Below are 13,670 nucleotides of genomic sequence, written 5' to 3'. Positions count from 1 at the left end.
TTAAACAGCCATGCACCCTCGCTAATATTTTAATAATTATTACGCATTAACAGCTCTATGCCTGCCTATGTGTGACGTCACTCCTAACCAGTGTGAGTGCGAGAAAAAACGTGATATGCACTGTTTTATTTTTACACCGCCTGCCACGTGTCTGCGCCGAGTATAGCGATTCTTAGTATACCTCATCATCATCATCATCTCATCCGTCGGACGTCCTCTGCTGAACATAGGCCTCCCCCAATGCTTTCCACGCTGCCCGGTTGGTAGCTGCCTGCGTCTAGCCTTCCTGCTACCTTTATGATGTTTTAATACTTTTATTAAAGGTTTTAAACCTTTGTTTGTCACCTGTCATCCGCTTTGCAATGGAGGGAAGTCAAAGTCGAATCTTATTTTCGAACTCCTATATTCTTCTGATTAATTTCGTTGCGGGTCCAATGACAGTTTAACTTTCCCCCGGGACAAACTTGACCTTCATTGGTTGGGTTTTCGTGGCGGTCAAGCTGTAGATCCTGGCAACACAGGAGTTGCAGTGGTGGGAACGAGAGGTGGGAATAGTCCCGTACCTTTATGATGTCGTCGGTCCACCTTGTGAGTAGTCCGTACCTAAATAAAGGTATTTAGATTTTGTCCATGGTCGCAGTTGGACTTGGACAAGATGCGTCCGGCGCACGTGACGTGTGCGCTGGAGGACGGAGGCATGAAGATCTGCGTGTGGGAGGCCGGCCACGTGCTCGTCGCGCGCGACCACTGGGGCCGCTGGCAACTGGTCAGTATACTAGACTAAGAGCTAGTGAACGCCAGACCTACGTCATTTTATAAAAGCTGAAAGTTTGTCAGCGTATGCTCCCAAGATAGTTTGGAATGTTGGTGAATCAACAAAATAACACCCGTATCACAGAATAATAATAAGTACTTCACAAACGATGCTTGCTTAAGTGAAGCAGCAAATCGAACGCACAGCGTTGAATAAAGCTCGATTGGTTCGTGTGTGACCCTGTGCGTCCACGTGCACTGTGAGACCTCATAGTAATGTTTGTGAATACGGGCGTGAGGCTGGGTGCTGAGAAGTGGCGGAAGAAACTCAGTCAACTTTGTCAGCCTATTTTTCAATCCAATACAGTAATTTATAGCTTCATAACACGTAATAAGTGCGAGCTAGGGTATTTAATCTTTAATGCCATATAAATTGGTATATAATAAGGCGAACTCATGTGCGTATACAGAGTGGAAACGATATGTGATCTCACTCGATTATTTCTAAACTATACAAGATATCGAAAAACTGGTTACTGATCCTGAAAGCGCTTCTTTCAAACGGTACCAATAAATTGAAAACTATCCGAAAATTCAATTTAATTCTGCTTATAAGTGTCTTGCGAACCGACAAAGAAGAAGTGGCCCCCAATATAGCTTCTTGGTCCCATTTTGGGATGGGTGTAAAAGGGGTGCGCGGAGCGAACCGATAAGGCTACCTACTTCTTGCCTTTATATGGGAACTTTTGTGCATCCCGAATATAGTCTTGCTGAGGGCTTAGTGTAAGTTTACATTAAACGTCGTCACTAAAGCCCGGTCTGTGAGCACGTAGAATTTTGTCCAATGACCCCAAGCGACTGTGCGACGGACGCCCGCAGTGGGTGTGCGAGCGCGACAGCAACATAATTACGCGCGAGCGATAAGGATGGGTAGCTTGGGGTCATTGGACAAAATTCTACGTGCTCGCAGACCAGACTATAGTTAGCGCGTAAAAAATGACATTAAATGTTTGACTTTTAAGAACTTAAATTTTCATATATTATTTCATTTTTTAACGCGCTCACTAGTGAGGACGTTTGATGTAAACTCACACTAAGCCTTGGTTTCAGCTGGGAGTGGGTCTGAACGGGCCGGGCTGCGGCGCGCCGGGCCGCTACCTGGACATGATGACGTACTGGCCCTGGGTGGTGACCAGCCTCGGCAAGTTCCGGCGGCTCACCATCTCCAAGATCAACCAGCACAAGTTCGTGCTCAGAAGTGAGTTCGCTTGCCGTATGGACTGTTCTGTTGCCCACGGCGACTGTTTTGTAGAGCGCTTTTACATTAACTACGTGACAAACGCACCAGTCCTCTGTGGTCTAGTGGTAAGACCACCTGCTTCAGACGCAGAGGTCCCGGGTTCGATTCCCAGTGGGGGCAGATTTTTCTGTTCGGTTTGGTTGGTGGTAGGGCTTGTTCTAAGTCCGCCTGGCTAGCTACCACCATCTTACCTAAGTCTGTCGCCATAACAACAATGTTAACAGCATTGTTGTCTTCCGGCAGTTAGAGGTAAGATAGCCAGTTCCTCCGTGGTTGAGGATTCCGGGTGAAGCTCGCTTCCACCTTCGGCCTGATCATCACTTACCATCAGTTTCATACAGGCCAAGAGCTTCCTCGTTGTGGATAAAAAAAAAACCAGTGGCGGATTTACAGTTTTGCCGCCCGTAGCGTAGGCTAGGATGGGGTTGGATCTTTATTTAACTTTTATCTTCTGAAATCGAGTAAGCGTCATCTGAAATCTGCCGCCCCTAGGCCGCGGCCTATACGGCCTATTGACAGATCCAGGACTGAAACTCACTATATGACAGCGGATGGCTGCCTTCACATTATTGCTACGTATCAAAATAGAAAATCCTGTCGTGCTTGGTAGTATTAGTTTATTTGTTCCAAATAATTACACACGCACGGGTCGTCGCCCTCACCGTCTGTCCTGTGCCCCTGATGGCCTGGCACACTGCATGCTAACAACAAACTTCTAGGGCACTCTGTCTGTTAAACATGTTTAAGCAAGACGTCGACATCTTTGCCAACTCTACTTACTAACCATACTCAATACTCAATAGTTTATTGCTTCCATAATGTAACCATAAATAGATATAAGTACTTACTAACATTAAATGTAATTTCAAATTAACAATGTGAGCGCTTTGCATCTATCTGTAAGCTCACTTGCATTTTAATTAAATAAATAAATAAAATAAAAACGACGCTGCCGCGCTGCTGTCGCGCTTCTCACGCCCTAATGTGAAAGCGGCCGTAGTGATGCTGCAACGCTACTAACGCGCGTTAGTCGCATTTTCATCGCGCTACAGAAGCGATGCCAACGCGTTACTAACGCGCTACAGCAGCGCGACTGTATCGATGCAAACGCGCGACTGTGTCTGACGACATTGTATAGGTTATTTATTTATTTATTTTATTTTATTTATTTGGAATAACAACAGCCGACACATATAATAGACTTAAATCAAATATTTTTCTTAAACTAGTAGGTTAGGTATTAGTCCATTTCTTCCTTTAGATTCTTAGTCTTACGTAATAAATATTAAACAGGGGGGAGGGGGTCGGCCTATTATTGTAATAAGAGGGGAGGGGGTTTTGGAAAGGGGGGGGGGGGTGTTAATGGCCCCAATGGTGATGACCTCCAATGATCGCTTGCAGGCGCGGGCAGCGGCGCCTACCAACGCTTCGGCGCGTGCGACCCCGAGGAGAAAATCAACCTGGTGTACCGCGAGGTCATCGTCCTGCGCACAGACAACGACCAGTACCAGTTCATGACCTACAACGTTCGTATTCAACCTCGACACAACTTCTTATAAAGCCCGGTCTGTGAGCACGTAGAATTTTGTCCAATGACCCCAAGCTACCCATCTTACCGCTCGCGCGTAATTATATTGCTGTCGCGACTGTGCGACGGACGCCCGCAGGGTAGCTTTTTTCAGCTTTTTCAGGGTGCTCACAGACCGTGCTTTAGTCCGAGAGGGGACCGTAAGAAACCCTACGTCATTTGATACTAAGATAAGCTCCATGTCATACGTTCAGAAAAGTTGTGCAGTGCTAGGCTTGGAAAAATTAATTAAATTCCGATTTGGCCGAAAGTACAAAAAAATGGCAATTTTCGGTGAAAATAAATCGGGTCACTACTTCACGTCATTCGATAACGATGTAACACTTAAATAATAAATAAATAATAAATAAATAAATATCTCTAGACATTTTACACTGCGCTTCTAGTCCCAAACTAAGCAAAGCTTGTACTATGGGTACTAGACAACGGATATAAACAAACATACTTAAATACTTTTTTTTTGTAAATACATATGTCGCAGTAAGATAGATAAAGCCGTAATATAGTTATATCCCTAGGGATATAATTATATACCGTAACATAGTTATACGAAAGCGATTTATTACTATCTCACTAGGAATATAAAACGGCCCAAGTTTAGTGATATACTTATATGTATTACTAGATTTAGTTTAGTGAAATAGCTAGTGAAGTCATAAAATTGGAACATCATTTGGTATCCTGTAAGATTGATTACCCAGAAATGCAATACAGCTTTCAAACATTACTTTGAATGATCCTATACCAAATTAAAACTTGCCACTGAGAGAAATATGCCTAAAATTGTCGCGCTTTGGTGGCCAAGGTTATTTAAAATGTTCCTATAAAAATCGAATATACAGTGTAAGAAGCATTTAGTGCTATGTAATTCTAGATGTCATGATTCCTCTTCTTGTCTGAACAAAAAACGTTTAAATTGCAAAATATATATTATATTACTAGCATTTGCTTGTGACTATCTGTATTCATGGGCTGATTGCATATAATTCACATCTTTTCGTTCATAGCTTCTTTACTACTTATTAGTTCATCAATTTAACTTTTGTTAATATTATGCGCCACAAATACACTTTAGCACCAAAATAGTACAAATAATAAATAAAAAGTAAAAAAACTAAAACCCAACTACGACAAAAAACGACGCTGAAAAAGTATAAAACAAGATTTTCAAAATACTGAACTGAACAAAGTTGCTAATGTAGTTGCATAGTAATTTTCATGTTTGGAAAGGCGTAGTCACACGTTACATATACCTACCTACCGTAGCATTTTGACAACGTGTGACTGCGGTTTTCCAAACATGAAAATTACTATGCAACTACATTAGCAACTTTGTTCAGTTCAGTATTTTGAAAATCTTGTTTTATACTTTTTCAGCGTCGTTTTTTGTCGTAGTTGGGTTTTAGTTTTTTTACTTTTTTTGTCTTTTATAATGAGTTTTCAAATTCGGATCATTTTTATGTGCAAAATTTATGAGGTTGTACCCTGAGATTAAAAGTGGAATATTCTCTACAGACAGACAGACATGACGAACCTATAAAGGTTCCGTTTTTGCCATTTGGCTACGGAACCCTAAAAAGACTTTAAAATTCGATTATTTATACAAATTGCAATCTTTTTGGGATCGGGAAGTAGCATTTCTGACTGTAGGCTTTGAAATAATAATCCTCGATAGGAAAACATAGTCCGCCCATATTTTTCAAATTAATCACAGTTTTGATTTAGCAGACTGTAAAGGATGATGGGCACAAATGTATGGAAAGTGGTACCCGCTCCAATAGCCATAACCAATATATATTTTAAAAGGCCTTTAGATGTAGGAAAATGTCTGCTATGGGGCCAGTTCTAATTCACGTTTTGAAAGCAGTAATTCCACTAAGTATTATAATGAAAGTATAACACAATCATCCATGTATACGAGTATGTATTATGACTACACAATCTATTAATATAACTAAAAGAAGCATTGAAAAGGAAAGGATTATACCTACGATGAACTACCCAAGCTATTAGCCCTTTATTCGCTTTCATCATAATCATCATGATCATTTTAGCCATAGGACGTCCAGTTGAACATAGGCCTCCCCCAATGATTTTCACAATGGCCGGTTGGTGGCGGCCTGCATCCAGCGCCTTCCCGCTACCTTTATGAGGTCGTCGGTCCATCTTGTAGGTGGACTTATTGGGTCTTGTGGGTTTATTCGCTGTAGCAACTCATAATAAAACCCTTAAGAAGTAATAAAACTTTAACCCCTTTATTAATAAAAGTTACGCCCTAGTTGAACTCTAGCTTAAATTGTCATTTGGTATGGAAATGTCATTTCAATCCAAGGTTCTTCCTAGGTGTAACTTTTTATTAATAAGGGGGTAGTACTTCTTTAAATAAAAATATTTTTTTCACAATTATCCCCATCAATAATTTTAGAGTTAAGGAAGGATGCTGGAGCAGTAAACCCTTCCTGCCTCGCATAACCTAAGTACCATACGATGGACACGTATGATACTTCTTCTTCTTCTTCCTCGGTCCCTCACTGATGAGGATTGCGACCACAGATAGTGTTCCTCCACAGACTGCGGTCATAAGCTGTGTGGACCGCACGATGCAAACTCCCGCCCACCGTCTTCCTCACCGCGTCCGACCATCTCGTCGGTGCCCTGCCCCGAGCGCGTCTGCCTTCCATACTGTATGATACTTAGGTTGCACAAAAAGTATCTTTATCTTCTAACGCAACCAGATCTGAGGCTGGTGGCCATAGTAAATGTTGTTCGTCTTGGTAAGACCTTTCAAATGACACTACAAACATAACTATTGGAGCCGGGTACCATTCTGCATAAAAGTATGTATATCTTCGTACACAACCAGATCTGAGGCTGATGGTCATAGTAAAAGTTGTTCATCTTGGTAAGACCTTTCAAACGATACTAGACACATACCTATCTATTGGAGCCGGGTACCATTTTGCCCATTGTCCTTTATACAGGTACATCAAATTTGTTACTACTTCGTACTATAAAAACATCTTAGCATTTAGGTCGCAGATCAGGCACCAAGCGAAAATCACGCCGACAGTCTGAAATCAAAAGCTGTTTTTAATCTCTAAAAATATCGTCATGTGATGCGAATGCGATGTTACAGTCGCGGAATGAAAAGGTTCGTCACCTTAGTGTCGGTTTTCGCTTGCAGTAGATAGGTACTGTAAGAGTCAAACCTGCCAACATAACCGTGCAAGAAACAGTGCTGCTAACATTTAAATAAATATGACGTTTGCTAACGATTAAGGTTTTGCTTGTTTATTTTTCTATCTCATCAGCCCCCCTAGACAAAACGCACTTTTTGATCGAATCGAAAATCGAATCCGTCAAAACTCCATACAAAAAAGGGGCTTTTCGACCACTTTTCGACTGGTTTGCGATTATAATTTGCACTTTGTCTAGACCCACAGTGCAATGTTACAAAATGTAGTTTTTTTATTTAATAGATAATGGCAGGTTGAACCAACAAGAAGGTTTTAGTTTATCAATCATAATTATCTTCTTGACAAGTTAAATCGTCAAACAACTTTGATCTGAATAATTTTGAACTTTACTGACGAACAGTTAAAGATTATTTTCTCTAACTCGAGATTATTCTATAACATAGTTTCAAAAGGTAATATGTGCTCGCGATTCGTTGAAGGAATCAATTTGAAAACTGACGAACCTTTTCATTCCGTGACTGTACATACCTAGTTCAAGTAACGTAAAAGAGGATAAAACTACGAAAATATTTTGAAGCAAACTAGTAGGTAGGTTGTATAGTCTAGTTCATTAATAATATTGGCAGTTCCAATGTTTCAAAATATCAAGAGTGATTATTACAGGTAAGTAATAATGAACTTTTTTGTTTGAAATAATTAACAATATAAAAACTTATCGTCTACCCCTTTCACAACAAAATAAATAATATTTACCTCGATGATTATAAATGTCAAAACAGCATAGAGGAGTGCATCAAAAAATATTTTTAGGCATCCATTGTAGGCGTTTTCTTTTAAACATGGGCTTGGTCGGGTTCTTATGGATCGCGTTTCGGTAGGGCAGCAAGTTATTGGCAGTATTGTTATATTCAGTTTTTCATATGATTCCGCACCCATGGTCCCGCAACATTTAAACTGGATGGTAAGAATATATTTCAATTATTTACACGTTATTTACTAATACTGTAGTTTTACCCGATAAGTAATAATGGGCCATTACCAGACCCTCTTCAAGAATAAAAATAAATAACAGTAGGTAAGTATTAGGTATGATTACTTACCCCAATTTCAATTAAATGAATATTTTGTGCTTTGGGATCATCCAATTTCAATGCATTATCCAGTTTACCTACGACTGATTCTTTGAACGTTGGGCTACGTATTTTTATAACCACATAAATCTTAGCGGCCAGTAATATTGTCATAAATACCGCGAACTGAAACAAACAATCATGTACTTACATTAAAATTTATGTACACACAGGTAGGTACATCTAAATCCCAAAAAAGTAAAAACCAATTAAGTATTTCTGATCTGACCACAAGTTGCATAGTACAATCTATATTGGAAATGATAATTATTTATTATGAATAATAATAATTATATCTGTACTACCTTAACCATACAGTAGGTAACTAATTTATGCATAGGTAGGTATGTTACGGTTAATGTGATAAATTGAAAATTATGAATAATAACCGGTTATTTACCAAATCATGAGGTAATTATTCATAATAACCGGCGATCTATATATATAAAAGAAAGTCGTGTTAGTTACTCCACTTATAACTAGAGATGGGCCGACTAGTCGCCGACTAGTCGGGAAAGCCGACTATTCGGCATCATTTGTAGTCGGCCGACTAGTGACGACTATTCGGCAAAATATGCCGATTATAATCGGCGCATTACAAAAATAAATATGTGAATAAAATAAAACTCATAATCACCAAGATGAATATGAGGTAGACCTAGGGCGTTTAGCGAAACCACTTTTTACTGCAAAAATCAGTTAAAAGTTGTTTCATCTGATTTAAAATTTTGGCAATCAGTCTAAATTCTTACAAAGTTAAGATTAATTAAAATACCAGGAAATCATCATAAATGTGTAAAGTGTATGCAATTTGTCCATATAAAAATGATGACACTTTTTTTGGGGAAAAAAATGCATGGAATTGCATACCTACCCTGCGGGGAAGTGGTTGATTATGTCAGGCTACTCTCATGGGAAGAATGAGGAATACTTACACAAATAGCCCCTGAGCTCCGTCGATCGCCTTAGTTTGAAGTACTATGGGAATCCAGACAAAGCCACCAACTATCACAGTCCGTCCCGGCAATTGCCCACCTGTATGGCGGGCCCTGCCTATCCGACGGTGGTGGTAGTCCGTGCAATGCAGGCAGACCCTACCCCCACGCCCTCAGCTCGCTGACCATCGCCGTGTAGAGTGGAAAGGAATCAGTGGGCCTAGGATGCGCGCCGCGATAAGCCTTTTTATCAATTTTTCCCACACATTTTGACGTCTATAAGAATTTCACGCGCATCCTAGCCCAGCAGGAGGCGATCATTATTATTACCTCCTATTTGACATCTACGTTAGGTACTGTTAGGTTAGATTGTAATGTTGCTTTTTATTTTTTGTCATATTAAAAGTTTTATTTCTCAAGACTTACTCGTATTATCTCTTAAGAAATCTAGATATTCTTATTTCTTTGAGACATCTAGATAAATTATTCTTCGGACAAGTAGGTATTAGAATGATCGGCATTGCCGACTAGTCGGCCGACTAATCGGCAATTTGAAAACCGATTAGTCGGCTAGTCGGTTAGTCGGCAAAGACCATAGTCGGCCCATCACTACTTATAACTCGAGAACGGCTGAACCGATTTAGCTGAAAAGTTCAGTTCAGTTCAGATTTAGTTTAAAGCCAGGAGAAGGACATAGGATACTTTTTATTGCCATTAAGGTGGAACAAAGTTCGCCGGGTCAGCTAGTTATTCATAATTTTCACATTTATCACATTGACCGTAACATATTACTAAATTGAGAATTGAGTCGTTTTAACAAAACTTTTAACAAATTATCAAAACTTTTCAGGAAGGAAATCATCAAAATAATGTAGGCTTACAGGAAACAGGATTCGTTGGTAACAAGTACCTACTTACCCCTAAAAGAAGATGTGGATTTTTTGCTATAACTCCACAGCAACCAAAAAGGGCTACAAAAAACAAAAAGCATCCGCAGACGATGACCGCAATCGATACACCGCGATAAACATCCAGGGAATATTTGTGCGCGATCAATATCTCAATTTCAGACTGGTACGCCAGTAACAGTGCACCAATCGCTATTACTCCAATACCCAATATCTGAAAGTTCAAACAATTGGCATTAGTTGCGTCTTTAAATAAAATTACAAAACAAATATTATTATGAAGATACAACTTAACAACACAATTTTATTATGTACTTGATTTAGGTATAAAATATTTTTATATTGGAATAACTACTTAAGTTAATTTATGTAACTTTGCATTAATTTGGTAAATTAAGCGTTTAAGTACTGTCAATTTATAAAATATGTTAGGTATAAATGAACGTGGAGATTATTACTTACAGAGTATAACGTATTAACGGCAAGCAAAACACACTTCACTACATTAACTACACAGTCTACACACCCCATTTTTATTTGAACTGCACTTTCGTGAAACTAAAAAGTACCAGTTACCACGAGTTTCCAACCGTAAATAAATTAGGTAAATTAAGTTGATAGGGAAAAGTTTAAATTATTATTTTAATTATGGTTAAGGTTAATCATATATTATTTTATAGTATAAATTTAGAACGTTAACAATTCACAGAAAATAGTATTCCTTATCTCACCACAAAATTACAAAATACAGTAGGTAAACATTTCAGTAGGTAAGTATGTTTAAAAAGACCACTAAAGAGTTAACGAATTAAATTAAATATTATTTTGTTTAAGATTTTATGAGTTAAGAATGTTTAATCAGTTAAAGTAAAGGTTAAGTTTAATGTAGTTTATATACATAATATCACAGAATTCCTCTATGACATATACATAGAGGAATTAATTCCTCTATGACATTATTTATTATAGATAAACATTTAATAAAATGTTAAACTACTTAAATAAACTAAATAAATAGGTATTTAGCATTAGGTATACCGTGGCCCCGGTGACAAAGGTCAAGGTACCATATACAGGGTGATTTTGTAAACAGTATTCAATTTACTTAACTTATTTTTTTTAGTCTAGCTCTAGGTATTTTTCGCAAAAAAATATGTCTAAGCTTTGCAGTTACCTACTTGTTTGAACGTATTTTTCTATGAACGAAGTAACTTAAATTATCCACGTGTGAAAATAAGTAAATATGAAAAAATAATTTTGTTTTCTTGTTGAGTCGCTATTAAAAAATTTGGACACTGATTGCAAATACACCCTTTATGTACCTAAGCAAATGAATAGCCGTGTAGCACAAGCTTTACAATAAGTCAGCCACAACTAAACTAACTACGTACCTACATTACCTTTTTTGGGATTCTGTTCTATTGCGTTATTGGTATTTCCGACACTAATTTTAACGGTTAATTTGGTTATACTTAAGTATTTCAAGGATAAAAATCATACAAAATTATTACAATATTAAGTAGGTACCTACAATGGGAAATTGTAGGCTGAAGTATGTAGGAAGGTAAACAAACAATTGTTCATACATTATTTTGATTTCTACCTTACTATTACTTTGACACCTAAAAACAGAAGTTACCTAATCATAATCAGGAAACAATTTTGGTCATCACGTTTTGGATCTTCCAGGTAGGGCAAGTTAGATGCAAGCAGCACGGCACTAAAGAAATATTATTTAAAACTGCCACCCGGCCTTCTATCAACGGGAACGCGTGGTAAGTAACTTACTTCTGAATGTAGGTATTGTTGTAACTTCCTACTTTTTTTACCCGACTACGGCAAAGCAAAAGGAGGGTTATGATTTTGACAGGCTATGTATGTATGTATGTATGTATGTTCATGTGTTCCCTCGTAACTTCTAAACTACTTATCAGAATTCGACAAATGACATATCATTAGAAGCGTTTTAATTGTCCGATGGTTATAGGCTATATGGGGTTTCACAAAATCTAATGTGGCGCCCTCTAGCGGACAAAATATACGGAGTAAAAAAATAAAGTTAAGATAAATATGCCGTGTTTGGTATCATTTGAAAGCGCTTTACTTGAACATTTTGAATATATATGATCGTTTTACTAATTTTAATTTAAATGTCACAAAGTATTGTAACTAACGGCAGGATACATAAAGTTGATTTTTAATAGAGATAAAACCAATATAATATTGTTTTATTTAATTATACAGTGTGTTTGGGATAGGGCTAGCGATAATTTAAAGCGATGTTATTATGTCAATTTTATCGACAAAAATGACCCCAAAAACGTGCCTGTCAAAACTGATTTTTTTGACAAATACTAAAATTCACTATTTTTTAAAGTTTTCTGGTCATTATTTTTAGTTTTTGTGTTTTTTTTAATGTCACATATTATTGGCTTACAAATGCAATTTTTTATTTATCTGTAAGACGGGCACATAAGAAATACAAACATTTTTTATGTAGAGTCACATAAAAAAATAAAGCCCCCCCATTCCAAGAGGAGGGGGGTGGGCCCACAATCACATGAGATCATTTTTTCGATTAAATTGACATCACAACATCGCCTTAAATTATCGCTAACCCTATCCCAAACACACTGTATATGGTAGATTTCTATTTAACAAAGCTTTATCAAGTAATATATTTATAACACTGAACTTAATCTAGTAATATAACTATATCACTAAACTTGGGCCGTTTTATAACTATATTCCTAGTGAGATAGTAATGATTCGCTTTCGTATAACTATGTTACGGTATATAATTATATCCCTAGGGATATAACTATATTACGGCTATAACTATCTTACTGCGACACATGCATATTATACATAGAAAACACCCAGTCCAATACAAACAAATATGTTCATGCACACAAATGTTTGTACTGTGCGGGAATCGAACCCGCTACCTCCGGAATAGTAGTCCGCTTCGAACCACTACACCAAACGGCCGACTTATGGCAGCAGTTACTAATTCATTGGTAGTGACAGATGAATGAATCCGCCGATGACGATGGAGACGTACCGCAGCGTGGGACGTCCACCCACAAGGTGGACCGAGGACATCATACGAGTAAAGGTAGCAGGAAGGCGTTGGACGCAAGCCGCTACCAACCGGACAACATGGAAAGCATTGGGGGAGGCCTATGTTCAGCAGTGGACGTCCTATGGCTGAGATGATGATGATGATGATGATGACGGATGAATCCAGTCTGCCTGGCCTTACCTATAGCTTTCCTGCGCTTCCCGCCTCGGTGCGCTGACCTTTTAGGTCCGGTTTCCACAAAGGCGGAGTAGAGCGGAGCGGAGCGGAGAAGTGTCGGGAGCGGAGCGGAGCGGAGAAGTGTCGGGAGCGGAGCGGAGCGGAGAAGTGTCGGGCCGTCAAATTTTTCTATAGAATTTGACAGCGGAGCTGTGCTTGGCGGAGAGGAGAAGTGGAAATAACGAAATCTGATTGGTTATTCAAAACACTCCGCTCCGCTTAAGGCTCTATCCAATAATCGTTCGTTTCAGCCGAAAGACGTCCATTGCTGGACAAAGGCCTTCCCCAAGGATTTCCACAAAGACCGGTCCTGCGCCGCTCGCATCCAGGCACCTCCCGCGACCTTCACCAGATCAGTGGTCCACCTAGTGGGAGACCTGCCCACGCTACGTCTTCTGGCTCGTGGTCGCCACTCAAGAACTTTCCTGCCCCAGCGGCCATCAGCTCTACGAGATGCGCTATCCAATAATATTTTTTTTTATGCATAACAAGGCAGGTATTTGACCACAATCGCACCTGATGTTAAGTGGGATGCAGTCTAGGATGGTACATCTGGCC

The 13,670-nt window shown here is 38.9% G+C and overlaps 1 protein-coding gene across 1 annotated transcript; it reads right to left on the bottom strand.

The window, feature by feature from the left end:
• Positions 1-6,627: 6,627 nt before the first annotated feature.
• On the bottom strand, positions 6,628-10,391 carry LOC135083342 (CD63 antigen-like). The gene is made up of 5 exons (XM_063978076.1): positions 10,274-10,391; positions 9,822-10,025; positions 7,939-8,094; positions 7,592-7,792; positions 6,628-6,712 (listed from the first exon to the last, which is right to left on the bottom strand). Exons 1-5 carry the CDS (start codon positions 10,340-10,342, stop codon positions 6,650-6,652), a joined length of 693 nt encoding a protein of 230 aa, XP_063834146.1. The 5' UTR covers positions 10,343-10,391; the 3' UTR covers positions 6,628-6,649.
• Between the last annotated feature and the right edge of the window lie 3,279 nt (positions 10,392-13,670).

This window comes from Ostrinia nubilalis, chromosome 23, assembly GCF_963855985.1.
Source record: "Ostrinia nubilalis chromosome 23, ilOstNubi1.1, whole genome shotgun sequence".
Lineage (NCBI taxonomy): Eukaryota > Metazoa > Arthropoda > Insecta > Lepidoptera > Crambidae > Ostrinia > Ostrinia nubilalis.
This window is presented reverse-complemented; position numbering and strand designations above follow the sequence as displayed.